The sequence below is a fragment of the Arabidopsis thaliana genome, assembly GCF_000001735.4.
Source record: "Arabidopsis thaliana chromosome 1 sequence".
NCBI classification, from domain to species: Eukaryota; Viridiplantae; Streptophyta; class Magnoliopsida; order Brassicales; family Brassicaceae; genus Arabidopsis; species Arabidopsis thaliana.
The window spans coordinates 22,603,386-22,631,132 of record NC_003070.9 but is presented as its reverse complement, the minus strand read 5'-3'; the positions used below and the strand labels follow the sequence as shown (position 1 = coordinate 22,631,132).

General features: G+C 33.5%; 7 protein-coding genes, 2 long non-coding RNA genes and 1 other non-coding gene across 14 annotated transcripts; 2 read left to right on the top strand and 8 right to left on the bottom strand.

Annotated features, from left to right (window-relative positions):
- Positions 1 to 1,112: 1,112 nt before the first annotated feature.
- On the bottom strand, positions 1,113 to 2,869 carry FBS1 (F-box family protein). 2 transcript variants are annotated; one of them, NM_104815.3, is made up of 4 exons: positions 2,737 to 2,869; positions 2,341 to 2,617; positions 1,699 to 1,773; positions 1,113 to 1,607 (listed from the first exon to the last, which is right to left on the bottom strand). In NM_104815.3, exons 2-4 carry the CDS (start codon positions 2,605 to 2,607, stop codon positions 1,392 to 1,394), a joined length of 558 nt encoding a protein of 185 aa, NP_176329.1. In that variant the 5' UTR covers positions 2,608 to 2,617; positions 2,737 to 2,869; the 3' UTR covers positions 1,113 to 1,391. The 2 variants fall into 2 exon arrangements, with proteins under 2 accessions (NP_176329.1, NP_001319283.1); NM_001333950.1 differs by lacking the exon at positions 2,737 to 2,869 and having other exon boundaries at positions 1,123 to 1,607; positions 2,341 to 2,724.
- Positions 2,870 to 6,605: 3,736 nt separating this feature from the next.
- On the bottom strand, positions 6,606 to 8,158 carry AT1G61330 (FBD, F-box and Leucine Rich Repeat domains containing protein; the record flags this gene model as incomplete). Its single annotated transcript, NM_104814.1, has 3 exons — positions 6,606 to 6,908; positions 6,992 to 7,156; positions 7,283 to 8,158. 3 exons carry the CDS (start codon positions 8,156 to 8,158, stop codon positions 6,606 to 6,608), a joined length of 1,344 nt encoding a protein of 447 aa, NP_176328.1.
- A 2,667-nt stretch (positions 8,159 to 10,825) lies between these two features.
- Positions 10,826 to 11,048, bottom strand: AT1G08383. The gene has a single exon (NR_139421.1). It is a non-coding gene; the product is annotated as an other RNA (long non-coding RNA).
- Positions 11,049 to 11,279: 231 nt separating this feature from the next.
- On the bottom strand, positions 11,280 to 13,763 carry AT1G61320 (FBD / Leucine Rich Repeat domains containing protein; the record flags this gene model as incomplete). The annotated part of the gene is made up of 3 exons (NM_104813.2): positions 11,280 to 11,717; positions 11,824 to 11,991; positions 12,855 to 13,763. The coding sequence occupies 3 exons, from the start codon at positions 13,761 to 13,763 to the stop codon at positions 11,415 to 11,417; spliced, it is 1,380 nt and encodes a 459-aa protein (NP_176327.1). The 3' UTR covers positions 11,280 to 11,414.
- A 996-nt stretch (positions 13,764 to 14,759) lies between these two features.
- AT1G61310 (LRR and NB-ARC domains-containing disease resistance protein) lies at positions 14,760 to 18,135 on the top strand. Its single transcript, NM_104812.3, has one exon. It carries the CDS (start codon positions 15,190 to 15,192, stop codon positions 17,965 to 17,967), a length of 2,778 nt encoding a protein of 925 aa, NP_176326.2. The 5' UTR covers positions 14,760 to 15,189; the 3' UTR covers positions 17,968 to 18,135.
- Positions 18,136 to 18,658: 523 nt separating this feature from the next.
- On the bottom strand, positions 18,659 to 18,875 carry AT1G08377. The gene has a single exon (NR_139420.1). It is a non-coding gene; the product is annotated as an other RNA (long non-coding RNA).
- Positions 18,876 to 20,575: 1,700 nt separating this feature from the next.
- AT1G61300 (LRR and NB-ARC domains-containing disease resistance protein) lies at positions 20,576 to 23,671 on the top strand. Of its 2 annotated transcripts, NM_001333949.1 has the most exons (3): positions 20,808 to 22,272; positions 22,348 to 23,243; positions 23,417 to 23,671. In NM_001333949.1, the coding sequence occupies exons 1-3, from the start codon at positions 20,958 to 20,960 to the stop codon at positions 23,417 to 23,419; spliced, it is 2,214 nt and encodes a 737-aa protein (NP_001321856.1). In that variant the 5' UTR covers positions 20,808 to 20,957; the 3' UTR covers positions 23,420 to 23,671. The 2 variants fall into 2 exon arrangements, with proteins under 2 accessions (NP_176325.2, NP_001321856.1); NM_104811.4 differs by having other exon boundaries at positions 20,576 to 23,243.
- A 501-nt stretch (positions 23,672 to 24,172) lies between these two features.
- U12*$ lies at positions 24,173 to 24,347 on the bottom strand. The gene has a single exon (NR_139419.1). It is a non-coding gene; the product is annotated as an other RNA (small nuclear RNA).
- Positions 24,348 to 24,747: 400 nt separating this feature from the next.
- SYP124 (syntaxin of plants 124) lies at positions 24,748 to 26,356 on the bottom strand. 2 transcript variants are annotated; one of them, NM_001333948.1, is made up of 3 exons: positions 26,337 to 26,356; positions 25,467 to 25,960; positions 24,870 to 25,349 (listed from the first exon to the last, which is right to left on the bottom strand). In NM_001333948.1, exons 2-3 carry the CDS (start codon positions 25,943 to 25,945, stop codon positions 24,917 to 24,919), a joined length of 912 nt encoding a protein of 303 aa, NP_001319282.1. In that variant the 5' UTR covers positions 25,946 to 25,960; positions 26,337 to 26,356; the 3' UTR covers positions 24,870 to 24,916. The 2 variants fall into 2 exon arrangements, with proteins under 2 accessions (NP_176324.1, NP_001319282.1); NM_104810.3 differs by lacking the exon at positions 26,337 to 26,356 and having other exon boundaries at positions 24,748 to 25,349; positions 25,467 to 26,128.
- On the bottom strand, positions 26,125 to 27,547 carry AT1G61280 (Phosphatidylinositol N-acetylglucosaminyltransferase, GPI19/PIG-P subunit; the record flags this gene model as incomplete). Of its 2 annotated transcripts, NM_001333947.1 has the most annotated exons (3): positions 26,125 to 26,383; positions 27,027 to 27,185; positions 27,268 to 27,547. In NM_001333947.1, 2 exons carry the CDS (start codon positions 27,545 to 27,547, stop codon positions 27,052 to 27,054), a joined length of 414 nt encoding a protein of 137 aa, NP_001319281.1. In that variant the 3' UTR covers positions 26,125 to 26,383; positions 27,027 to 27,051. The 2 variants fall into 2 exon arrangements, with proteins under 2 accessions (NP_001319281.1, NP_176323.1); NM_104809.2 differs by lacking the exon at positions 26,125 to 26,383 and having other exon boundaries at positions 26,489 to 27,185.
- Positions 27,548 to 27,747: the final 200 nt, after the last annotated feature.

Genomic DNA, 27,747 nt, shown 5'->3' with positions numbered 1-27,747 from the left:
GAAGCCTTGTCTTAAGCTTCAACACATAAATTTCAACTAACTACATATATTATTATAAATTATTTATGCATTCCGATTCACTTCTTAGTATTCAACCAATTGATTGATTTGGTAATGGGTTGAGTTGAAGATGATGCAATGGTGTTTATATGGGAAAAAAAAAGTTTTGTATTATTAGCATTACAAATAATTAGCAGTGAATAGTTAGATTTAGGACTCTTAAGACTTTGAATAGAATTTTTAATTATTATGATTGTAATGCCTAATATATATCTTAAGTTTAATTATAGAAAAAAAAAACTAAAACTATAGATGTATATCAACTATTTATGTGAGAATTTATGTTGTAAATTATATTAGTTTTGATAAACATTTGTCAAATATTGTGATAACTTCTAGTACAAGAGTCATTTCAGTATTTAAGAATATCTTTGACATGTGGTTTTACTCCTACCAAGGACAAACATTTTTTTTTTTAATTTAGAATCATCTTGTTCCATGGACATATAAAATTGGACAATTCAAAAGGGTTTACAACCACCCACATAGCTAGGTTAGTAAATCATCTAAACTTAATTTTAACCTAATTATCTAGTCATACCATCTATATTTAGCAACCTAAACCTCTATGTTGCTTAATCCAATTTACAATAACATTGATCAAGAAGATGGTAAATTTGTATATTAAGATAAAATTGATCAAGAAGATGGTAAATTAACAATTACTTGTTTATATCTGATATGCTTTAAGTTTTATGTATCAACCTAAAAATTTTGGAGAAAGAATTAGTAAAACTCGCTCAAAGACAGGATTGGTAAGGAGTTTGTATAACTGAAGCCAAAAAATATGAGAATATGAGCTGGGCTACTTGTTAAGGGCCCAATATGACTCAGGCCGTTTGGGCCCAAATGGATTCTGTTTATACTCTCTAGAATGAGAAATGCGTTTTTTTTTTACTGAAATGTCTCTTTATGAAAGCAAATTATCTTACCAAGCCACTGTTCTTGAGACAAAGGCTCAAACAGGTTATACGAATCCAGCATCAGAGACAAATGCTGATTACGTGGTGTGTGTGTAATCAAATAAAGACTTTAGATTGAAATCAAGAGGCTAAAAACTAATGAAATAAATATGCATCTCTTATTATTAATCCACTTTGTAAAAACCAAATAAACTATATTCACACTACACAACATACAAAAAGATCTATAACCCTCCCATAGAGTTTGTTTGTGACCTTCTAAAGAAGCTAGCCTTTCCAAAACCCTATCTCTCTTTTTGTATCTAACAACAATTTACAGAGACCTATCCAAACCAAAACCCAAAAAAAAACATAACTAAAAACCCCTCCTCTTCAATTAAGAATCTTGAAGAAACCAAGTTGTTTGATTCAGTGGAATAGAGCCACTGAGACTCCGGAATCGTCCTTGTTGCGGTTTATCCTCGAAAGACGGTACCTTTTCTGCAACGGAGCTCCCGGAGCTTCAATCTCTTCATCATCATCCTCTACATCAAACGGTTTATCCCAACCAAATCTGCCATGGTGGAAAACCGAGGTTTTCCGAGGTGTACTATACGCGAAATGTGACTGCTTTGCTATCATTGTCTGCAAAGAAAAACAAAGAACATTTAGATTCAGAATCAACTAATGGTGTATGTATCATCAAAACCTACTAATGATGCCAAATTTTACTTACAGCTTCTCTTATTGTCTTTGAAACATGAAACAATTGTTTCAAGTCTTCATGCTCGACCCCACAGATAATCCTCACCTGTAATAATGAATCACAAGATCTATCAACACGTGTCTATGAAATGTCAAACGATCTTACGCACAATGACAAAAGTTTTCCAGATATGGAAAAAGTTGAACATTTTCTCATTTCCATTACGATTTTGAATCTCAGAGAACAAAAAGGATTCAACTTTTAGCTCAATCTGATTGACACTCGCTGAATTAACAAAGACTCTCAGCTAATTAACAGAACCCAGAAATCACAAACAGATAAAAATAAGTTGTGATGAAATTCTTGAATCTCAAAGACCAAAAAGGTTCAACTTTCAGCTCAAATCTGATTAATACTCAGTAAATTATTATGAAATCTCAACTAATTAACAGAACCCAGAAATCAGAAATGATTAAGAATGAGTTTCTGATGAAATGAACCAGAAATTTAAACACTTTCTCATTTCCAAAACGAATTTTGAATCTCAGATTAAAAACAAAAGGATTCAACTTTCAGCTCAATATGATTGATACTTTGTAAATTAAGAAGAAATGACAACTAATTAACAAAACCAGAAAGAGATTAAAAGAAAGAGTTAGTGAAGAAACGAACCAGAATATCTAGGGGAAGATCTTCAAGCTCTCGACTCTGACCCTCTGCAACCGAAGTAGTTTTGTCATCGCAGAGCTTTTTTCCAACAGGTGAAGTGAAAATCGAATCCTCCATCTCATCACCAGATGAAATGAGAATCCTCTTTCTCCCAAATCCTCTCTTGTACTGTACAAACTCTAACCCTAACCCTAATCCTCCATTATCCACATCACGACGTTGCCTCAAATTCGGCTTCTGGGTAACGATTCTTTTCTTCCCCAATGCCATTTTTATCAATCTGCAACAGCAAAAGTACAAAAAATCAGATCTTTCCCCAAATTTCAGAGAATCCCCAAAACAGAGGAATTGGATAAAGAGAAAATGAAAAGTGAACCTAAGAGCAAGAAACAAACTTACAAATAAATAAGATTTTTCCGAAGATTTTCCGAGATTTGTTGATGTGAGTCTTGAAAGTATATGTTTGTGGGAAATGAACAAAAGCTGAGAGAAAAATGAGTAATTTTTCTTTTTTGGTGTTAATATTATGACAAAGAAAAATGAACTACTACTTCTTCTCTACTTATAGTAGATTAATTATCTTTCTTTTTCTTTTTAAGTCAATTTATTATTATTTAAATGAAAACGAGTAAAGTAGAAAATGCTGGAAATTTCCTAAGCAAAAAAAAATATCTAAATTTTTTAAATTTTGTTGTTCTCCCTCTCTTCCTTACTTTTTGCTGGTAAGCAAAAGACGGCTTACAAAAAAACTAGCCGTTGGGGAAAGACACGTGGTGAACTTTGAGCCGGAGGAGGAACCAACGTGGGTGGTTCGTGTGCTGACGTGGCGACAAGTTGTTCGTTTGACGGTTTAGTCGCCTCACACGGTTTTGTTTTGTTCTTAGGATTCGCAAAAAGTAAAAATCTTTCGAGTCACTGACACAATCTTTGATAATCTAACACTTATCAGTTATCACCGACCAAAAGAAATTAGATGATTATTGTTTAATTTATTTATTATTATTGATTACTCTTTATTTTAATCCATTGTTATTGAATTTTTTTGACATTTAATTATGGTATATGCAATTAGTTTCTTTTATGTCAATATTGTATCATCAAGATCTATAGATGTTATATGTATATATCATTGTTATATTTTTCTATTTTTATTTCCACATTCTTATTGGAGAAAATTACAATATTACTAGAAATAAAAAGATTTGCATGCCATTTGTTGAGATTTAGTCTTTATTGATTAACTCTTCATTTTAATCCATTATTTGTTTTTGAAAAAAAATAAGAAGATTTGCATGCCATTTGTTAAGTTTTTTTTTTTTTTTTTTTTAATAAATATGGACTTCTCATTTATAAAGGTTTTCCCCAAATATGGGATTGGATCACGGTAATACACAACGAGAAACACAGTTACAAAAATGCAAATCGGAGAATAATAACCTGGCACCGGAAAGGAGGATTATATCCTGGAGACACCGTGAAACAGAGAGTCCGACACACTAGCGACGGCAGATGCGCAGTCCACAGTTTTGCAGTCCGACACACTAATGACGACACATTTATTAAGATTTAGTTATCAATGGTTAACTTTCATTTTAATCCATTCTTATTGAGTCTTTTTGACATTTTTTTATGGTATATATGCAATTGATTTTGTTTTAGGTCAATATTATATCAAGATCCAAATTAAGCTTTTAACAAATAAAAAAATATAAGATATGCATGCATAATTGTTATATTTTTCTATTTTTGTTTCCACAATGTTATTGAAAAAATACAATATTATGGAAAAAAATATATGCATGCCATTTGTTCATATTTTTACTAACTTATTGGCTAATGTAAGGATATGTTTAAAGTATATTTTAAAATTGGTCAATTTGTTTTTTATTTCTCAATAAAACAGTAATTAATAATTAAGAGATACAAATATTACATTAATTAAATTGACAAAACTAATTAAATTAAATTATATATATATATAGTATTGAATTTTTGTACCTAAGTATGATATATCATATATATAATTTACTTAAGTTATTTACTGAAAAATCAAGGTCCAAAAATATGCATAGATTAATGATCATTATTATATATCTCTATTTTTATTCCCAAACTCTTATTGAAAAAAGTGTGCATGCCCATTAGTTGAGGATCTTACTAAATTATTAACTAATTTTAGGTACATCTAGTTAAGAATTTTTTTTCTTATTGTAAGTTTTTTTTATCAACCTATTATAAATTAGCAAAAAGAGCTGAATGATATTATTCACCGAACCTAATAATATTTGAAAAGACAATTGTATATCGAAAATATTAGTTATTTATAGATGAAATAATCAAAAATATGCAAAAATATATAAAAGCGAAAAAATACTTAAAAATAACCAAATATATATGTATGAAAATATCCAAAAATAACCAAAATATCTAAAACTATTCAAAACAAAATACCGAATCAATACCAAAATTTAAAACCAAAAAACCTGAACTGAACCAAAACCGAACTAAAATATTAAAATATTCTAATTGATCATAAAATCTACAACTGAAAAGAATCAAAACTGAGTGGAACCGAACCGAATCTTAACGCCTAGGACTATTCTTCAATGAAAAGTTTAGGTATTTATTTAAAAAATAATATGTTTATATTTTTGGTCAAAATTTTATTTTAAAAAAAAATTGTAATTAATAACTAAAATACAAATATGATATCATAATAGAGAACACATTATGTGATTCAAGGATCTTACGATACAACTTCTCTAAACTGGTTTCACACCACTCGAAAACAGAGCTCTAAACAAAATCACTACAATACTCTCGAAATTACTTTTTAAAAGAGAGAAAATGCTGGAGAATTCTATTTGTGTGTAAAACGATCAAGTTCTTAATCTATTAAAGAAGACGACTTGAAATATGGGTTTTAAATAGAAGTTTGTGTTAGGTCTGATGTGGAATCAATCAACCACAATCCCCCACAAATCCAAGAGAGGTAGGCAACATTACGAGAGACGATATCTCCATAAAACCCGATTCACAAAGATCGTGAATAACAAAGGAGACCGAGTCTCACGTTCAACCCGATCCGACTTCTCTCGGAGCTCCAATGTGAGCTAGGCCTTAAGCCCATTTCTTTTTACACAATTTATTTATATTAAGTCCAATTAGATAGCTTAAGTAAAAAGTTGGCCCAACATTGAACTGATCATTTCTTCATACATAATTATCAGTTATGAGATAACTTGTTTGGCCATTATTAAGCCCATCTCTAGATTGGCTTATTGACTAGTTAAAAACAATGACAACAAAAATAGGTGGCGCTACTAAAGTATTCCAGACTTCTCTTCACACTTGATCATGTATAATTTGTATGGTTTCTCTATAAAACTTAAGATCATTTTCACTTGACAAAGATTTGATTTATTTTATTTTCACATCCAATTTCTTTCTCTTTCATTAGAAATTTTTGTTTTGGAGAATCTATTAACGATGAAGGAGGGCCTAATTGATAAAATGGATTCCATGCATCCACACCTCTAAAGAAAGTAGCCAAGCTGGCCTTAGTGGCCAAATTGGCCTTTATCATCAATGTGTTGATCCCTTCTCCTACAAATTCAAATTTATTTATTAATCAGCCCAATATTTTATTTGTGTGGCCCAATTATCCAGGGCTTTCTCTGAGTACACGGTGTTTAAATGCAACAAATTTTCCAAGAACAAAGGTGTCAAATACTCAAATGACTTGTTTACGATTTCAACAACAAGCTGGTAAAGATGACTTGTGTAAACTAAGATTGATTAGGGTCGATTTAAATCAACGGATGTATACAAAGTACTAATATGTAAGTAATCATATAGCTTTTTGTAATTATTCCAAAAGTGCATATGGTTAACTTAGTACTATTAATTGATTAGTAGCAATTGTTTTCCTACATTTTATAAGTGACGCTAAATGACTTTCCTTTTAGTAGTTGCAGGAGCATGGGAACATGTTACCATAGTCTAAGTGGCTATAATAAGCATTATAATACCAATGATCCCAAATAATTAAGTTCAAATCTGAAATAAATTAAATTACAAAAAGAGTTCAAATCTAAGATAAACCAAAGACAGAAATAAGAGAGTTCAAATCTAAGATAAACCAAAGACAGAAATAAGAGAGTTCAAATCTGAGTGAAGAGCAAAAAAGGAAAAAAAGGACATGTTTCACTCGCTGTGATGTTTCAAAACATCAAAAGAGCTATTTCATGCAGTTTGGATGCTTGAGCTTAAACTTCGGTAACTTTAACCCCTGAAAATATGGTTTTTATGAGCTTTATCCTTGCAACATCTGGGGTGTGAGCATCGTTCTTCGCGTTCTTAGGCATCTGTAACTCCAACCTCTTTAGAGATGGTGCGTTCTTGACAAAGAACTCTACTATATCAAGCTCATGCCAGTGGCCTTTATAGCCAATGATCTTCACGTCCGTGAGACACTTCAAAAGGTAGTTGTTATTCGAAGTATTCTGAATCTGCGCCTTATGATGTATCTCCCAAAAATACATTTGAGGTTCAAATGTGAAATTCTGAATCTGCACATAACAATCAAAAGTTTTAGTAGTAACTTATATGTAGACCATAGGGAGGCAGGGAGGGGGGAGAGAGAGAGACTTACATCAATGATAAACTGTTCGAGTTTAGGGCACTCTTTAAGGAATTCAGCGATATCAAAGAGAGTGCAAAATGTTGGAGCCTTAAAGAAAATCTTGAATTCTCTCAAGTTCTCAAACTTGAAAAGCGGCTTTTCCAGTTTCCCTTTTAAGTATCTATACGTGATTGCCTATTTAAATATATGTGGAAAACACCATCAAAACGAGTCTGAACAAAACAAAATAGAGACAAACATAGCGGAAACACATTTGTGATTATTGTAACCACGTATTATCACTATTCGAAAAACTTGTACCTCAAGCAAGATGTTTGTCGTTGTGAGGGCATGAACTGCTGAACAGGCTAGCATACTATCAACCACCGTGTCAGAAGAATGCCTTCTTTTACTTCGACTATAATGAAATTCTGCCTCTTCAAGTGCATTAACCTTTAAAACGTTGATGGTCTTGGCATATCCATCATACTTGTAACATTCAAGAGTGGGTGCATCCAAAAAGATGCTCAAAAGATTTGGCATACAAGACACGACCAACGACTTGAACTTCTTATGATCATGAGCGTATATGGTCAGTATCCCATTCCCAGACATTTGGCATTTGACTAGTTCAAGCGACTCAAGGTGGATGCAGTTGTTGAAAATTGAATCTATCATTTCATTCGTTACCTCAGTCCGCATGAGCGAAAGTGTCTTCAAGAGCCTTAGACCTTTTGGAAGATTATTCGGTATTTCAAATCTACACCATTGCAGCTTCAAAACAGTAAGTGTCTCGCTGGATGAGAAATTGAGTGGGATCTCCATAACCTTCTTGGAGCTTGAGAAATCCAACACAAGCTCTTTGATGTTTTTACGAAGACACGTATCGACCCACGAAAGTATCTTATCCTCCACGCCGGTATGGTCGAGAGACAAAACAAACCGGTCGATCTCTGGTCCTTGGTGCTGAATAAAAACGTCTTCGATTATGCGTACAGCCTCTGATTGACTACGTCTGACAGAAAATATTCCGCTGAAATCGAGGTCGCGAGATAGCTTCCATGTGTCCCTATATCTCTTCGACAAAACACGGTGTTGTAAAGTAGATTGGACTGGAAGAAATGACAAGATGCACTCCACCAACTCATCAGACAATCTTTTGATGAGTTTCATCTGCTTATTAGACGCTTCTGACATTTTGATCGCGATGGATTCCTCTCTAGTTTAGATTACTTCGGAAAAGAAAATTATGGTTTGGCTATGTATTTTTCTTACAAAGTATGAATTTGTTGCTTTCAATTGTAGCAAAACAGGTGTGTTGAAACTTATTTATATTAGTCAATTGTTGTTTCTGGGTTGTTTAGATGCAGATATATTTTGAAAAGTATTGAATTTCTTAATAAAGAAAAAAATATTTTTGGCTATGTAAGGTATATGTAAATGTTTTTCTCCAAAAATATATATTTGATTTAATCTATATTTTATGTATTGTTATCAAATAATTAATTAATAACAACTTTAAATATTTGTTTCTTTAATCTTACATTTGCTTTCCAAACTTGACAAAATAGTAGATTTACTTCTTCTTTTGTTTTAAATTATGAATTGTTGCCAGATATGTGATATTATTACCATTTTTTACTAATAAATTATATTTAAATTGACATAGAATTTAATTAGGATTTGGGACCAAATATGTCATATTATTTACCAGTAAAATTAATTGTTTTTTTGGTAAATTTTTGAATGGCTCCATATCATATCTTTTAGAGATGACACATTCGAAAATATTGATAGTATACTTGTCTTTTAATTGATAAACGAACAACAATTAAAATATAAAATTAAATCTAAAACACAAATAAAATCCTATTATATTATTTGGGAAGTACATTTTAAATATAACCTTAATTTTTGTAAGTAATTACATAGGTATGCCATTAGATATAAAATTTTAAGGAGTAAATTAATTTATCTCTTTGAGGATTAAAAAGTCAAATACTAATTTAATTAATTAAATTTAATTAAAAACGAAATATATTATTAATTTCCAAAAAAAATAACCAATCAAAATCAACATATAAGATTTGATATCTGAATTTTAATTAATTTAATTTAATTAGAAAAACGAAATACATTATTAATTCCCAAAAAAGTAACCAATTAAAATCAACAAATTAGATTTGATATCTAAATTATCATATTAATTTTTTATTAATTATTATAGTTTACTTCTCATCTTTATATGATTCTATTTTTGCCGAAAAATAATATCATCATTACAGAAAAATAATTAGAGTTTTTTCGCATATGCCATAATTTGAATTTTTAAAAGTTTTTAGTTGAACTAAAATATAAGCCTACCTGCGGTATACTGCAAGTTAATATCTAGATTACAGGGCTTATTGGATCTAAAGACAACTCATCAAAGATTTCCTAAACTGAAGCAAAATATACTGAATATTCAAATATCTATCTGTTACCAAATTATAAACAAATAAGTTCGTAAAACAATTTAATATTTTATATACGAAATCAACTAAATCTTAATCACATAAAATTTGCTCAAAAAAAAAGTATTCAACAATTAAAAATTTATCAAATCTCTATATAAGTTTTGATACTATATTCGAATAAAGTGTAATATACCTTTTCAATTTATATTCTTTAACTAATTTAAGCGAACTAATATATTTGCTAATCTTATACCTATCAAAACCGACTATCGTTTCTTATCTCTATAGTATATTTGCAAGACTTTTTTGGTGGATTTGGATAAAAGTGCATATCGTTCTACTATATTATTTGGGAAGTACATTTTAAATGTAACTTTAATTTTTGTAATTAATTACATGACAATGCCATTAAAAAAATTTAATCAAAAACAAAATCTTTTAATGACATCATTAAGATTACCAAAATCATTTAACGACAATATTCATCTCTTAATTATAGGGCTTATTGGATTTAAAGATGGGTCATTAAAGATTTCCTAAACTGAAACAAAATATACTGAATATTCAATTATCTATCTGTTACCAAATTATAAACAAATAAGTTCGTAAAACAATTTAATATTTTATATACGAAATCAATTAAATCTTAATCACATAAAAATTAGCACAAAAAAATATGGTACATTCGGGTCTATAGTAGTTTTGCAAGACTTTTTTGGTGGATTTGGGTAAAAGTGCATTCGGGTCATATGGTACATTCCCCTTATTAAATAAATATGGTGCACTCCTATGTTATTAGCTAAAATGTTTATATTATAATTCAGAGTTATATCATAAATAAAATTAATATTAATAAAATAAATGGCTTTTTGGCAAGACGGATTTGGAGGGACGGGTTTTTGAATCAACATTAATAAAAAGTAAAATATAATTAATTCACCGTTTCAATACAGGTTAAATCTTTGATTTATTATTTTTTAATAAAAAATAATATATATAAATACTTAATAATAATTATAAACTGTAAAAATATAAATATTTTATAAAAATAAAATTTACAAGTTTTAATATATATTACTTTTAAAAAATAAATCATCCCGCGGTATACCGCGGGTTAAAATCTAGTTATGATTTATTTTTGGTGCTTTGTGAACTTTTACCAAATTAAACAACAAAACAAAAAAGATGTCGTCCATTATAGAGTCTCGTTGGAGTTGAGATCACCAAATATGGTGTTTTGGTTTCTCCTTGGAGATGGTCTTATATAGCAACACATGTGAGTTTTATTCCTCTAAATTTTCTAAGTTACCAATTTTTTTTTGTTATTTCAACTTTTTATGTTTCTATCTTTCCATTTTCTTTATCCAAATTTAATTTTTTTTTTAAAAGGCCTAGCTAACTACACTGTATGGCTCAGTATCCTCAGACACAGAGCTAATCCGGACTGGCGATGGTCTTTTGTTTTCCTCCGTTTTTTCAACCTACGATCTACCACCTATATATGTCGTGAACGCAATGGGAGACGTCACCAATGTGACTATACACCGGCTGACAATCTCATATCCACCTTTAACAGAGTGATCTCCACCCGCATATCTTCGTTGGACAACGTTCTTGAGGAGCTGCCATGGAGATGGAACTTACTATCTATGCCTTAATTTTAGGCTATATTTCTTTTATTTAAGCAGCTCTATTTTTAAATGCCTCTTTGTCTAGTACTTGATTTACTGTTAAAAAAAAAAATTGATTAATAAATTTCACATTTCATATAAAATAAATTTGAAAAAGAGTTCAAACCTGAAATTAAACAAAGGCATACACAATAGAATTTCAAACTAAGAGTTTTTTTTTTTTTTTTTTTTGGACAAAGAATTTAAAACTAAGAGAACATCATAAAAACTCAAAAAAAAAACATAAAATCTGAGATGACTTTTGATGTTTCAAACACATGAATTGAAGTTATAGTTTGGCATGCTTGGGCTGGGCACAACCTGAGTTTAAACTTCGGTAACTTTAACCCCTGAAAAGATGGTTTTTATGAGCTTTATCCTTGCAACATCTGGGGTGTGAGCATCGTTCTTCGCGTTCTTAGGCATCTGTAACTCCAACCTCTTTAGAGATGGTGCGTTCTTGACAAAGAACTCTACTATATCAAGCTCATGCCAGTGGCCTTTATAGCCAATGATCTTCACGTCCGTGAGACACTTCAAAAGGTAGTTGTTATTCGAAGTATTCTGAATCTGCGCCTTATGATGTATCTCCCAAAAATACATTTGAGGTTCAAATGTGAAATTCTGAATCTACACATAGCAAACAAAAGTTTTAGTGAACTTATATGTAGACGATAAGGAAGCAGTGAGGGAGGGACAAGGAGGGAGAGAGAGAGAGAGAGAGAGAGAGACTTACATCGATCACAACCTGTTTGAGTTTAGGGCACTCTTTGAGGAATTCAGCGATGTCAAATAGAGTGCAAAATGTTGGAGTTATAAAGGAAATCTTGAATTCTGTTAAGTTCTCAAACTTGAAAGGCGGATTTTCTAGTCTTCCTTCTCCGACGTATCTCTTCGTAAGAGCCTATAAATACATGTTAAAAATACCATCAAAACTCGCTCTAAATCAAGAATGAAAGATTATGAACAAAAGAAAATGGAGACAACCATAAGGTGACAAAATCATGTGAAAATTCCATACGTTATATATGATATCGATGAGATATCATCTTCTATCATGATCATCAAGAGAGTTTGTGCAAACTCTAAAATCCAACCACTTTAAGAATAATGCTTGTAACAAAAAAAAGTATCTTAAGTTTTAAGGTATAAGATTTAGTGAAATTTCTCGATCAAATACCTAGTCAAACAAATAATATTTGGATGCACTGTTATGTTGGTATAAGATTATAATTCTTGCTAAGTCCTATATATATATATATATTGATGTGATTTATACCTTTTGAGAATGTATTGGATTCTTATACCATGTAAGTCTAAGAATCTTATCTAAATATCAATTAGTAAGAAAAAAAAGTAATACAAATACAAACAAATGAACATCAACATCTGATCTTATTTCTTAAAGATGCACCATTTCTCATGAAAAATAGAGATAGTAATATAAGTAGTTATTCTCCATTAATCCCGATAATCTAGATAATTTAGATACACAATCTCAAAAATACATAAGATGTTACCTTCTAAGTAAAAAAAACAATAGAGCGAAAAAATAATTTATTTTGAAAATATGGAAAGAAAATTCAAAAGTATATATTTTTTAAAAATCGAATTTATTAAGAGCGCGAAAATAATATACTCATTCTTTAAAAAACGGAAAAAGAATATGGAAAAGCATATTTTTATTTACGGATTGACCACGATTCTAATAAGCGCTCGAAATAGGAATTTCGAAAAAAAGTTATATTAGATTCATAAATAATTTACCTCAAGAAAGATGGTTGTCGTTGCGAGGACAGTAAGTCTTGTATAGAATCGCAGTGTATCCACCAAATCAGATTTTTGGTGGTATAAACGCCGAATCCGAGTGTAGTAGAGATTTGCCTCTTTAAGTGCATTTGTTATCAGAATGTTAACACAAATGACATATCCATCATACTTGTAGTTTTCTAAAGTGGGTGCGTCCAACCGGATGTGTCGGAGATCCGGCATAAAAGACACAACAAGCGACTTGAACTTCTTATGATTCTGAGCACGTATGCTTAATATCCCATCCATACGGCATTCGATTAGTTCAAGCGACTCTAGGTGGATGCAGTTGTTGAAGATTGCATCGATAGTCTTCACCATCACTTGGGTACGCATAAGCGAGAGTGTCTTCAAGAGCTTTAGACCTTTTGGGGAACTATCAGGTATTTCAAATTTACACCATCGCAGCTTCAAAACTTGTAGACTCTCCACAGCCGAGAAATCAATGGGGATGGCCATAACTTTTCTAGATTTTGAAAAATCTAAGACAAGCTCCTTGATGTTTTTGTCAAAACATGTATTGGTCCATGAGATGATTTTATCTTCTACCCCAATATGATTGAGAAGTAGAACGAATCGGTGAATCTCTGATCCTTTATGTTGATTGAACACTTTTTCGATGATGCCAACAACTTCTACTTTACGACGTCTTCTAGAATATATTCCACTGAAATCGAGGTCAAGAGAACGTACCTCGGTCTCGCGAAATCTTTTGGACAACACACGAGTTGTTAACAGAGATTGGACGGGAAGATACGTAGACATCATGAGTTCCAACACATCTTCAGGAACCGTTTCACTAGGTTTCATCCTCTTATTTGATGATTCTGCCATTTCTACTCTTGTTCTCTTGGTAGGAGGAGCCATGGATTGATTTTTCTGTGGTGATAAGATATGATATATGAAGATTATATATATATATACACACACTTATTGTGAACAACTATAGATTTGCTTTTGTTTTAGACATTTAGTTAAATTTTGCTTCTTCTTTTTTTCTTTTGTCTTTTTAAAGAAATATAATAAAGGGTAATTTTTATTAAACATTTATATTTATTTTTGTTTTAAATGCTGGATTGCATTTAGAAGAAACTCAACAACAACTTTACTTATGTTGACGAATATTTTTTATTTTTTCTAAAAAATTACATATCTATTAAATTTTATGTTATTTCTTTCCAATATAATTTATTTATTTCTTTAGAAATTGTTTGCATGTTTGCTATATAAAACGTTTTCCATATAAATCATCAGATACAGCTGAACATATTGTAGAGCGACACATGTAGTTTACTTGATTTAAATAGGTGTCAGGAAAAACGAAACTGAAAATTTGATGAATATAAAAGAAACCAAATACAAATACATATGATTTGCTTCTTCTTTTTTCAATATAAAATTTGCTTTTGTTTTACTTAAATTTAGTCTAATTACTTTTTAATATGAAGTTAGTTTTCAGAAAAAGGTTGGTTCGAGCTCTCTCGAATGAACAAAAATAAAAAAGAATAGGTCACTATTTTCAGTTCCTAGAACTAAAACCAAGAAAAGAACACGCAAACAACCTAAGCGAGATGTTCTAGTAGTACTTAGATCAGGATCTAATAGAAGAAGATTCCATTTTTTCTGATTTTAGTGTGTTTGAGTTTAATTCACACTAGGATTAGGAACTTAATCAATTTGCTTAGACCACTAAATTTTGGTCACGATGCTTAATATGTGGTAGTCATAAACCCGTTTTCTAACCCTTAGATTTGGTTTGGTCTAGTGAACCAGATTTTAATAACAAAACCACATTGACCTAAAAAAAACAGAACCACACTTACGCTTAAACCAGCTCGGAGAATAATCAAACCAGCCATAAGTAAACCACAGAACTCAATTTCTTCTTCCTCTTCCATCTCTCTTCATCATAAGCCACGAAAAGTCCCAAAACATCCTGGAAAGCTTCCAAATCCCCAGGTATGAACTCGACATCTCACGCATTATTGCAGTCTCAGGTCAAGCTCCACTGTAGTAGTACTCAGCTTCGTATTTTTATTTTATTCAATAAAAGTTTTAATGGTTTGTACTAACCAACGATATAAATTTTACTGTATGCTAAAATAGAAGCTAGTCAATATTTTCACCTAAAAACACTTGTTCTCCTTTTCCAGATCTAAATTGTACTTAGCTCTTCTTCTCTCTTCTTCTTCTCATTCTCTTCGCTTGTAACCACAGAACTTTGCAGTGGTCTTGTTCCACTATTATTAGCCTCGTTTTTGCTTACTAAAAGTTTATCTCTATTCTCATCATCATGGGGAGTTGTTTTTCTTTTCAAATTGCTGTTGGTGATCAAACGATGAATCGTATCTTTGATTGCTTAATTGGTAAAAGTTATATTCGAACCCTCGAGCAGAATCTCAGAGCTCTGCAGAGGGAAATGGAAGATCTGAGAGCAACTCAACATGAGGTACAGAACAAGGTAGCGAGAGAGGAGTCACGCCATCAACAAAGGCTTGAAGCTGTCCAGGTATGGCTTGACCGTGTCAATAGCATTGATATAGAGTGCAAAGATCTGCTAAGTGTTAGTCCCGTTGAGCTTCAAAAGTTGTGTCTCTGCGGTTTGTGTACAAAATATGTATGTTCAAGCTACAAATATGGGAAAAAGGTATTCTTGTTACTGGAAGAGGTTAAGATACTAAAATCGGAGGGAAATTTTGACGAAGTTTCTCAGCCACCTCCAAGATCTGAAGTTGAAGAGAGGCCTACTCAGCCTACGATAGGTCAAGAAGAAATGCTCGAAAAGGCATGGAACCGCCTTATGGAAGATGGAGTCGGAATCATGGGTCTGCACGGTATGGGTGGTGTAGGCAAAACAACCCTTTTCAAGAAAATCCACAACAAGTTCGCTGAAATAGGTGGTACGTTTGACATTGTGATCTGGATCGTGGTGTCTCAAGGCGCAAAGCTTTCAAAGCTTCAAGAAGATATTGCAGAGAAACTGCACCTTTGTGACGACCTGTGGAAGAACAAGAATGAAAGTGATAAGGCCACTGATATACACAGAGTTTTAAAGGGAAAGAGATTTGTTTTGATGCTAGATGATATATGGGAGAAAGTGGATTTAGAGGCCATTGGTATTCCCTATCCGAGTGAAGTAAATAAATGCAAAGTAGCATTCACGACACGTTCTCGGGAAGTTTGTGGGGAGATGGGGGATCATAAGCCGATGCAAGTCAACTGTTTGGAACCAGAGGATGCATGGGAGTTGTTCAAAAACAAGGTCGGAGACAACACATTAAGTAGTGATCCTGTTATTGTGGGGTTGGCAAGAGAGGTGGCTCAAAAATGTCGTGGTCTGCCATTGGCGCTCAACGTCATTGGTGAGACAATGGCATCTAAAACTATGGTACAAGAATGGGAGTATGCAATCGATGTTTTGACTAGATCCGCTGCAGAGTTTTCTGGCATGGAAAACAAAATTCTTCCGATTCTCAAGTACAGCTACGATAGCTTGGGGGATGAACATATCAAGTCGTGTTTCCTATATTGTGCTCTGTTTCCTGAAGATGGTCAGATATATACCGAAACCTTGATAGACAAATTGATATGCGAAGGATTCATCGGAGAAGACCAAGTTATAAAAAGAGCGAGGAATAAGGGTTATGCGATGCTCGGTACCCTTACCCGTGCAAACTTGCTAACAAAGGTTGGTACAGAACTTGCTAATTTACTAACAAAGGTTAGTATATATCATTGTGTGATGCATGACGTGGTTCGTGAAATGGCTTTATGGATTGCTTCCGATTTTGGGAAACAGAAAGAGAATTTTGTTGTGCAAGCAAGTGCCGGGTTACATGAAATACCAGAAGTCAAGGATTGGGGAGCTGTAAGAAGGATGTCATTAATGAGGAATGAAATTGAAGAGATAACATGCGAGTCCAAGTGTTCTGAACTTACAACTTTGTTCCTTCAAAGTAATCAATTGAAGAATCTATCAGGTGAATTCATTCGGTATATGCAAAAGCTAGTTGTTTTGGATCTTTCAGATAATCGTGACTTCAATGAACTTCCAGAGCAGATATCGGGGCTAGTCTCGTTGCAGTATCTTGACTTGTCGTTTACAAGAATAGAGCAACTGCCTGTTGGCCTCAAAGAGTTGAAAAAGCTAACTTTCCTAGATTTGGCTTATACTGCGCGACTTTGTAGTATCAGTGGGATATCAAGGTTGTTGAGTTTAAGAGTGTTGAGCCTGCTAGGGTCTAAAGTTCATGGAGATGCTAGCGTATTGAAGGAGCTGCAGCAATTGGAGAATCTACAAGATCTAGCCATAACTCTATCCGCCGAGTTAATTAGTTTGGATCAAAGGTTGGCGAAGGTAATCTCTATTCTTGGTATTGAGGGGTTTCTTCAAAAGCCATTCGATTTATCATTCCTGGCGAGTATGGAGAATCTTAGTTCCCTATGGGTGAAAAATAGTTATTTCTCGGAGATAAAGTGCAGAGAAAGCGAGACAGACTCGTCTTATTTACACATCAATCCGAAAATTCCATGCTTTACCAACCTCTCACGACTGGATATAGTGAAGTGCCATAGCATGAAGGATCTGACTTGGATATTGTTTGCTCCAAATCTTGTCGTGCTATTCATTGAAGATTCAAGAGAAGTGGGAGAAATAATAAACAAAGAGAAAGCAACCAATCTTACAAGTATTACACCATTTCTGAAACTAGAAAGGTTGATTTTGTGTTATTTGCCGAAGCTGGAGAGTATCTACTGGAGTCCTCTCCCCTTTCCGCTTTTGTTGAACATAGATGTTGAAGAATGTCCAAAGCTGAGAAAGCTTCCATTAAATGCTACAAGTGCTCCAAAAGTTGAAGAGTTTCGAATACTTATGTATCCTCCAGAACTTGAATGGGAGGACGAAGATACCAAAAATCGATTCTTGCCTGAAATGGTTAGTACTAGTACGTCGTCTAAAGATCCATTACTCAGGAATGGGATTCCTCGCTGTCTAAAATCAGAATCAACGCTTCTTCTTCTTATATTGCTTTATCTATCTTCTTGTAGAGCATTTGGATTGTATAATTGATTTGCATTCTGGAATGTGTTGTGTTGTTCACTTGGATTATGTTTTTCATTTTCCTTTTGTATTCCCTAAAAAGTTTTGCATCCTGTTCAGACTACATTTTTACACAATCAACAGTTTATCCGTTTAGGTAAAATCCATTTGTTGGTTTCTCTTTCATCTTTCAGTGTCCTTCTTCTATCTGTTGTTTCCAGTATGTTTGTGTTGTTCGATTAAGTGACAGATAAGTCCTAAGCTATCTCTAGTGTAGTGGCTTTCTTAATCTTGTTGCATGTTATGGTTATTTCTTAATCCTTCTTTTTTTTAACTTCCCTTTACGTTCTCCTCCTATAGATTCCCTCTGTTTATGATCTCTAACTAGATTTAAGACTCAGTTCGTTTTCTCCGCTATCCCTTAAGCATCAAATCAAGGATTTGAATATGCTTCCCCTCAGAAAAGAGATCTAGGAATCTCTACAGAGCCACCACAAAACCATCCGAAACCAATTTTAAGCTCTTTTCCAACATTCAAAAGGATGAAAAGGTTATTAATAGAAATTGACTCTTACCGTAAAACGTAGATTGCATTGCATGATCAAAAACATTCACCACAATCCTCTGTAAAAGTCTCTGAAAACTGAAACGTTTATTTTCTTGTAAACTGTCTTAACAAAACCTTTAACAGACATGAAATTTCATAAAGTTATAATCTTAATAAATTCTGATACAAAGAGAGGGTCTTAATAACATGTCCCAAGTCAAACACATCATAAAGCTTTGTTTTCTTCCAATGTTTCCATGTACCAAAAATTGGGGAAAAAAAGAATTTCCTCTCCTCTCAAATTTGTAACAATGAGCTTTTATATGTTCCTCCACAAAATAAGCAGTTTTGAATTCAAGTGCAGTTCTTGCTGGAACATCATCAACCACATGTTTTAAATCATTCTTGACAAGCTCAAATTGTTCGATGTTTCTAGGTTTAGCCGCTTAAGACACTTTTTCTTCTTGATAACTTTGTTAATTTTTCATTATCCACCATACATCATATATATACACTAAACTTAACCATATAACCTATGGTTTTATGCAAACCTCTAAACTCATTTACTAGTTGGGTCTTATGTACATTTGTGGCCCAAAAGACCATTTATACTTAAACCGAAGTCTTCTTCTTCTCCCTCAATCTTGGACGCTTCTTCTTCTTACGTCTTCTCTTGTCAATCTTCTTCACTTTCCCATCTAGTCTCAATCTCTGGTTCCTCAATTCGAATTTAGATAATAATCATAGTTTGATTCCAACACAAATGTCAATCTATTCTTTTGACGGTAGAACATTCTGTTTTCAGATGAACAAATCCTTGACATCCATACCACTGTATGTTCAACTTCTCATCTTCTCTAGCTTCATTCCACACTATAAAGCTATTGGATATGCAAAAGATTCATGAGGGTTCCAATTAAACAATAACTCAAAATGAAGGTTTCGTTTTCTTCACTAGTCCCTTGAGTCATCAAATTCTTCATTGAGTCATCAATTTTTTCATTAGGCATCTTAAAACCCCCCAATTATTTGCACCTGGTTTCCTCAATATAAATCTTGGTGTTCATTTTCTAAATCATTCACATCTTTGTCTTCAACAAACAAAGTCTGTAAAATCTTCTTCCATCTTCTTTCTCTGATCCAGAATCACTAAAGACACTACTTCTGAAGCTTAGTGAAGGAGCTGCAGACCTTGGTCCTTTGGAGCATCATCTACTAGTTCTAACCATGACGATACCTACATAGTTAGGTTTGGATCAACATTTCGGCGGTCAAAGGTTGGTGAACTGCATCACTTCGCTGCATATTCATGCTTTTCAAGAAAAGCTATTCAATACATCATCACTGGCTAGTATGGAGAATCTTCATCATCTCTATGTCGAAAGTAGTCATGTCTAGGAGATGTATAGATTGCAGGAAAGCTAAATGGACTAGTCTAATTTAAACAATCCGACAATTCCATGCTTTACCAGTCGTCTCTCAGACGTGTTTATACGTGAGTGCATAAATGATCTGGCTTGGCTTCTGTTTGCCTGCAGATTAGATGTTCAGATTATGTGTCATTAATTTTTCAAAATTTAAAGAAAGATGCGTATTCTACTCTTTTAAGTTTTAATGATCAAATCTCACAAAAAATAATAATCTTTTCTTTTCCTAAGAATAAGTTCAGCTTCTTTAGATATTGATAAGTAATTAGGTAGATGGGGTGTTAGGGATATTTCTCAATTTCATTCAGTTCCACAATTGTCAAGTGTTTTTTTTTCTTATTTTGCTTCTTCTTCTTCTTTAGTGATGTGGGTTAGTCATAAGTTGTTCACTAGCTAAAAGCAGAGTCCATGGCTTCTTCTTATGTTGTTCTCCCTTTCTTCTTGTAATTTGGATTTTTTTCATTACTTTTCTTTTGCATTTTTTTCTTTCTCCAGTGTGTTGTTCACTTGGATTATGTTTTTCATCATTTCCGTATCGTATTACTTAAAAGTTAAAACGGATTGAATTAATCCTTTTCAAACTACATATTTATACATAATTTCTTTTCTAGAGTTCAATTCTATATACAATTTATTTAGTTAAAAGACTTGATATCAGAGCGACAAAGGACTTAAATAGTTCTACCAAACATGAAAGATACTAATTTCCAAACATGAAAGAAAGAATTATTCAATTTTTACTCTAACAGTCTACACGAAAATGAAAGAGTTGTCATTTTGAGAAGTCCTTAGATGCCATATTATTGCCAGAAACTAATTTGTATGGACTCTAGCTACCAAAAAAAGAGGAGAAAAATCAAAGTCCTTCATATGGAAAATGGGTGGTCTGAAAATCAGTGACAGCAATGTCTTTTATTATCTTCTATCTTTCTTTGATAATCTCAACCCACCCGTACTGGAACAAGATGTTATCTAAAAAACTTCTTCACCTTCAGCTTTAGCTTCGTTGTTGCTTACTGAAACTTTTCTCTCTTTACATCAAATTTATGGGGTGTTGTTTTTCTGTCCAGTTTTCTTTTGATGATCAAACCCTGGTACGTATCTTTAATTTCTTATGTGGGAACATCAACAGAAACTCTTTTGGAGTGGAGGAGAGGCCTACTCAGCCTACTATTGGTCAAGAAGAAATGCTCGAAAAGGCATGGAATCGCCTTATGGAAGATAGAGTCGGAATCATGGGTCTTCACGGTATGGGTGGTGTTGGAAAAACCACCCTTTTCAAGAAAATCCACAATAAGTTCGCTAAAATGTCTAGTAGGTTTGACATTGTGATCTGGATCGTGGTGTCTAAAGGCGCAAAGCTTTCAAAGCTTCAAGAAGATATTGCAGAGAAACTACACCTTTGTGACGACCTGTGGAAGAACAAGAATGAAAGTGATAAGGCCACCGATATACACAGAGTCTTAAAGGGCAAGAGATTTGTTTTGATGTTGGATGATATATGGGAGAAAGTGGATTTAGAGGCCATTGGTGTTCCCTATCCGAGTGAAGTAAATAAATGCAAAGTAGCATTCACCACCCGAGATCAAAAAGTTTGTGGGGAGATGGGGGATCATAAGCCGATGCAAGTCAAATGTTTGGAACCAGAGGATGCATGGGAGTTGTTCAAAAACAAGGTCGGAGACAACACATTACGTAGTGATCCCGTCATTGTGGAGTTGGCAAGAGAGGTCGCTCAAAAATGTCGTGGTCTGCCATTGGCGCTCAGTGTCATTGGTGAGACAATGGCATCTAAAACTATGGTACAAGAATGGGAGCATGCAATCGATGTTTTGACTAGATCCGCTGCAGAGTTTTCTAATATGGGAAACAAAATTCTTCCGATTCTCAAGTACAGCTACGATAGCTTGGGGGATGAACATATCAAGTCGTGTTTCCTATATTGTGCTTTGTTTCCCGAAGATGATGAGATATATAACGAAAAGTTGATAGACTACTGGATATGCGAAGGATTCATCGGAGAAGACCAAGTTATAAAAAGAGCGAGGAATAAGGGTTATGAGATGCTCGGTACCCTTACCCTTGCGAACTTGCTAACAAAGGTTGGTACAGAACATGTTGTGATGCATGACGTGGTTCGTGAAATGGCTTTATGGATTGCATCCGATTTTGGGAAACAGAAAGAGAATTTTGTTGTGCGAGCAAGAGTCGGGTTACATGAAAGACCAGAAGCCAAGGATTGGGGAGCTGTGAGAAGGATGTCATTAATGGATAATCATATTGAAGAGATAACATGCGAGTCCAAGTGTTCTGAACTTACAACTTTGTTCCTTCAAAGTAATCAATTGAAGAATCTATCAGGTGAATTCATTCGGTATATGCAAAAGCTAGTTGTTTTAGATCTTTCATATAATCGTGACTTCAATAAACTTCCAGAGCAGATATCGGGGCTGGTCTCGTTGCAGTTTCTTGACTTGTCGAATACAAGTATAAAGCAACTGCCTGTTGGTCTTAAAAAGTTGAAAAAGCTAACTTTTCTGAATTTGGCTTATACTGTGCGACTTTGTAGTATCAGTGGGATATCAAGGTTGTTGAGTTTAAGATTGTTGAGACTGCTAGGGTCTAAAGTTCATGGAGATGCTAGCGTATTGAAGGAGCTGCAGAAATTGCAGAATCTACAACATCTAGCCATAACTCTATCCGCGGAGTTAAGTTTGAATCAAAGGTTGGCGAACTTAATCTCTATTCTTGGTATTGAGGGGTTTCTTCAAAAGCCATTCGATTTATCATTCCTGGCGAGTATGGAGAATCTTAGTTCCCTATGGGTGAAAAATAGTTATTTCTCGGAGATAAAGTGCAGAGAAAGCGAGACGGCCTCGTCTTATTTACGCATCAATCCGAAAATTCCATGCTTTACCAACCTCTCACGACTGGGGTTAAGTAAGTGCCATAGCATAAAGGATCTGACTTGGATATTGTTTGCTCCAAATCTTGTCTACCTATACATTGAAGATTCAAGAGAAGTGGGAGAAATAATAAACAAAGAGAAAGCAACCAATCTTACAAGTATTACACCATTTCTGAAACTAGAAAGGTTGATTTTGTATAATTTGCCGAAGCTGGAGAGTATCTACTGGAGTCCTCTCCACTTTCCACGTTTGTTAATTATACATGTTCTAGACTGTCCAAAGCTGAGAAAGCTTCCATTAAATGCTACAAGTGTCCCACTAGTTGAAGAATTTCAAATACGTATGTATCCTCCAGGACTGGGAAATGAGCTTGAATGGGAGGACGAAGATACCAAAAATCGATTCGTGCTTTCAATCAAGAAGGTAATCATTTCTTAATCTCTTATGCTTGAGTTATTTGTATTTCTTGCTAATGTTTCTTTCAAGGTTAGCATGAGATATTGTCCTTCTGCAAAATGGATCACACAATAGAATATACTGTGCCTCTCAATTTCAATGCATTTTTACTAACATTGTTTCATTTTCTTCTTCTTTAGTAGTACTAGTACGTCGTCTAAAGATCCATTACTCAGGAATGGGATTCCTCGCTGTCCAAAATCAGAATCCACGCTTCTTCTTCTTCTATTGCTTTATCTATCTTCTTGTAGTTATGGTGTGTTGTTCATTTGGATTGTATAAAACTGATTTGCATTCTGATATCTTTGAAGTGTGTTGTGCTGTTCACTTGGATTATGTTACAAAACTGATTTGGAGTCTGATGCTTTTTTATATGAAGTTAATTTTTAGAAAAAGGCTGGTTTAGCTTTTTTTTTTCATCAAAGGCTGGTTTACCTTTAGAAGGAAAAAAAAACACGTTTACTTCTGTAAATTAATTAATATATACGGAAATTATTTTTTGCTCAAAACATTTACCTATCTATCAAATGTTGTGCTATTTTTTTACCAATTAATATTTTATTTAGAAATGTATTGCTATATAAACATTTTTCCATATATTCTATCATATAGAGTTGAAAGTATGTAAGAGCCACACATGTAGTTTTGATTACTAACTTGATTTCAATAGGTGTTAGAAGATAAATTAAGATTTTGATAGATAATAATTTGAACTAATATATCACCCTTTCTATTTCTTTTTAATTAGAAAATATGCATAAAATAACCAAATTTTTGAGGATAATTAACAAAATAGTCATATGCTACAGTAACTTGTCGGTAACATATAACAGAGCACGTGTAATAACGTGAACGTCCTTTTTAACATGTTTTTCTCCGATTACATGTGATAACATAATATTTTTTTTATCATGTTATTTTCTCATATTGCACGTAATTTATAAAGAGCATTCTTGGGAAAAAATAACATTCTATTTAGTTTAATATCACATGTTATTTTTCGTATTACACGTTTTTTTTTTATCAAAATCACATATGATTTCTTTAAAAAAATATTATGTTCAGGTTAAATTTTTCCATAACAATGTTTTTTCTTACAAACACACCACTATGTGCAATGTTTTTCTTTAAAAAAATCACTACATTTTTTTAAAACATCATGTCTTTTAATTAAATATAACATATAAAATTTAAATGTTACACGATATTTTACAAAATCTCACGAAACTGTGCTTATTGTTGATCTTGCAACACACAAAGTATGGTTTTGTTATTTCACCTTTTTTACAAAGTGTGTCCATTACTATTTCGCAACAAAAAAAAAAAAAATTCTCTGCTATTTTCCTTAATTTTTGTGTTTTATTTGACTATTTTTAAAAATTACCATTTTTTATTGTTTATTTTTTTTTAACTTTTATTACCCTATCTAAAAAGGTTTCCTAATAGCTTCAGATATCACTACTACAAAAATTGCTTATTTTCAAATAAGATTCTTATTAAGATTTTATTTTTCTTATTGTTCAAACTTATAAAAAATGTTTAGAATAAACCGCTGTTAAAAAGTAAAATAAAATCTACACTTACCATTGAGAATTAAGATGAGAACAAATAAATTATAGACAAGATTCTACCCAAAAAAATCACTTCAACATGAGCATGATATGAGGTAAGGCTGGTATGAGAAGCAAAGCGAAAACGACTATGAAGAGAAGAATGGCATAACAAGTCCATTTCCTCGAGCTCTTTTGGTATTCTCTTGCATCTTGAAGCTGGTCTGTCCCTCTTCTCACGAACGAGCTCGCCTTCGAGACGTGGCTTTCTATGTCATTTAGTTGCTGACCTTGTGATTCCACCAGAGCCGCCATGTCTAAGAACACTTGGTGAAGCTCTATAAGATTCTTCTCTATCTCTTTGACCGCGTCGTGTCTCTCTTGAATCTCTGATATAGTGTCTAATATTTGGCCTCTCCCTTGTTCTTGTATTGCTTTCTGAAGAAAATTCTCGCTTTCACCACTCGAAATCAAGTTCTCAATCGTCTGTTCGTCTGCCTGTTCTCCGGTTATCGTGAAATATCTGCAACAATTCCAATTTTGTTACGTCAACAAATCAAACTTCTTTAGTAAGGAGAAAAAAACAGAGCACTAATGTATCCTTCAAGAAGAAAGGAAAATGGAGAAAGTTTGTATTCACCTGCGCTCTACGGTTTCTTTATACTCAGCGTTCATCCGCGCACGCAGACCTTGAAAACTATCCATCAAGTCCTTAAGCTTTTTCCCGAGTCCACTAACAACAGACGTCCTGGTCCTATCGGTGGAAGAGCCAGGGCCACAACCAGAGACATTACGGCTATTAGCATTTGCTTTTTCAAGCGCCTCAAGCTTTTGTTTGATCATCTTGACTCTCTTGAGGACCTGAGCGACATCTCCATCCATCTTTGCTCGGAGTTCCTTCACCTTCTTGGCATTGTGTACAGTTTTGCACTCTTCGTTAGAATCCTGAAGACTCTTGTAAAGAGTCTCTACGCCTTTCATGTTATCTTTGACATTTTCGACATCCTCAAAGAACTTATCGAGGTTCATCGTCTCTTTACCTGACTCAATATCATCCATTTGGGCCTGTTGCTTCAGGTCCGTGTACTTCTTGAACGAACTAGAGAATAAATCATTCATTTTTTTTCCTTTTTGCTTTTAAAAAGATTCACCAAGTGTATGCAATTATATACAGAAACAAGTTCTTTCCGAAGATTATTTTGGGTTCAAGAGAATCTTGATGAAGATCATCATCATCATCCTCTGCCTGTTAGGAGGAAGAAGATGGGAAGAATTTTTTTGTCTTTTTTGGAAGAGGTTCGCAACTAGTTTTGTTAGAAAAGTTTGTTTTGTTTTTGTTTGGAGAAGAGAGACTACCAGTTTTGGGAATCACCCCAAATTAGCCGATGACAAATCTTTTGTTAACCAAATTAGCAAATGTGCTAAGAATAGTTTGTGAAATAAACAAAACAAGACAATTTTACTTGGACTATGATTACAACCCAAAACCCTATATAGTAGAAACATTAACCTGAATCGCTTCGCTTTATCGAGGTTGTTGGTATGATGCCCTGTGAACTGAAACCAACAGAGACAAGTCAGTGTAGAAATATTACGCGAAATACTCAGCTCAATCCAACACAAGTTCCCAAAGTTCATATATGATGCAAAGTTTAAGTCATTCTTAAAAGCTAAAACCTCTCTTTGTTAAAACTGAACCAGAAGAACTAAGTTATCTCCTTTCGGCCTAACCCGATGAAGACCTCCAAAAGCTCTCTTCTATTAAACAAGTCTCAGAAACTAGTTCTCATCCCTATTTATATAAGCAAAGCACTCTAAGAAGGAAATAGAAAAATGGAATTACTAGATCGCTTACAAAAACTCCAATAGCTCTCTTCTTGTGCTTTAGCTCAAGTAACATATTCTAAATAATACTCAAAATCACATTCTCTCTCAGAAGGTCTGAACCAAAGCCTGGTTTACTACTCAAAAGCAGCAAAAATGTTTTTTCATGTAAACACCAAAACCAATATCTCTCCACAAGATTCTAAAGCCTGTATCACTCACACACATATCTATCTACGCTTCACAACAACACTCTAGATGTAAAAATAGAGACATATACACACAGAAACAACCATCATATCTTCAACTTTGTAACACCAAATGATCCAGTTTTTCCTTTGAATTTGAAGAACATTCATTTGTTCCTGTTACTTACCTAAGCGAAATTCGAACAAAGGCCATCACTTGGCAAGATGTGAATCGAACATAAGATCGTTGATTCTTGTAATATCAATGTCAGAGATTGGATCTATTGGCCTGTCTTCCCCATTCTTCATCAAAGGAAGAAAATTCACATCTTCTCTACTGTAGTCATCTGTCACAACAAGCAACATAACCAAACAACTCAATCAAACTCCGAAAGTCTAACAAAACTGAAATGAGAATCAGTAACTCACCAAACAAAGTATTGAGAGAGGTTGGTTTTGAAGTAGACATGAAGTTGAGACCAATGTAAAACACCAAAGCTACTAACAGAGTCACCATCGAATACATCGGCATCGCCATGGCCCAGTACTTGCTCGGGTAGTAATAAATGCCTATGGACTCTAAGAACTTATCTGGTACATATCCCCAAATTAAGAAGATCACAGTGGCAACAACAATCGAAATAGATCCTACAAAACCATAAACCTCGGAAGTTTTTGGTCCGTGTACTTCTTGATTCAAGCTTAACATTCTTCTCGGACTATATTGCAAAATCGTTGAGAAATTGACGAAGATAAGCGATGTGTTTTTTCTTAAGAAAAGACCAATTTGAAGGACGAGACTTGCTAACACTCGAAACCTCACAATAAGCGAATCTTTCAATAAATCAGGAAAGATGCAATCGAAATCTCAAATCACAGATTGCTTAATCCCAAAATGCGATTATGAAA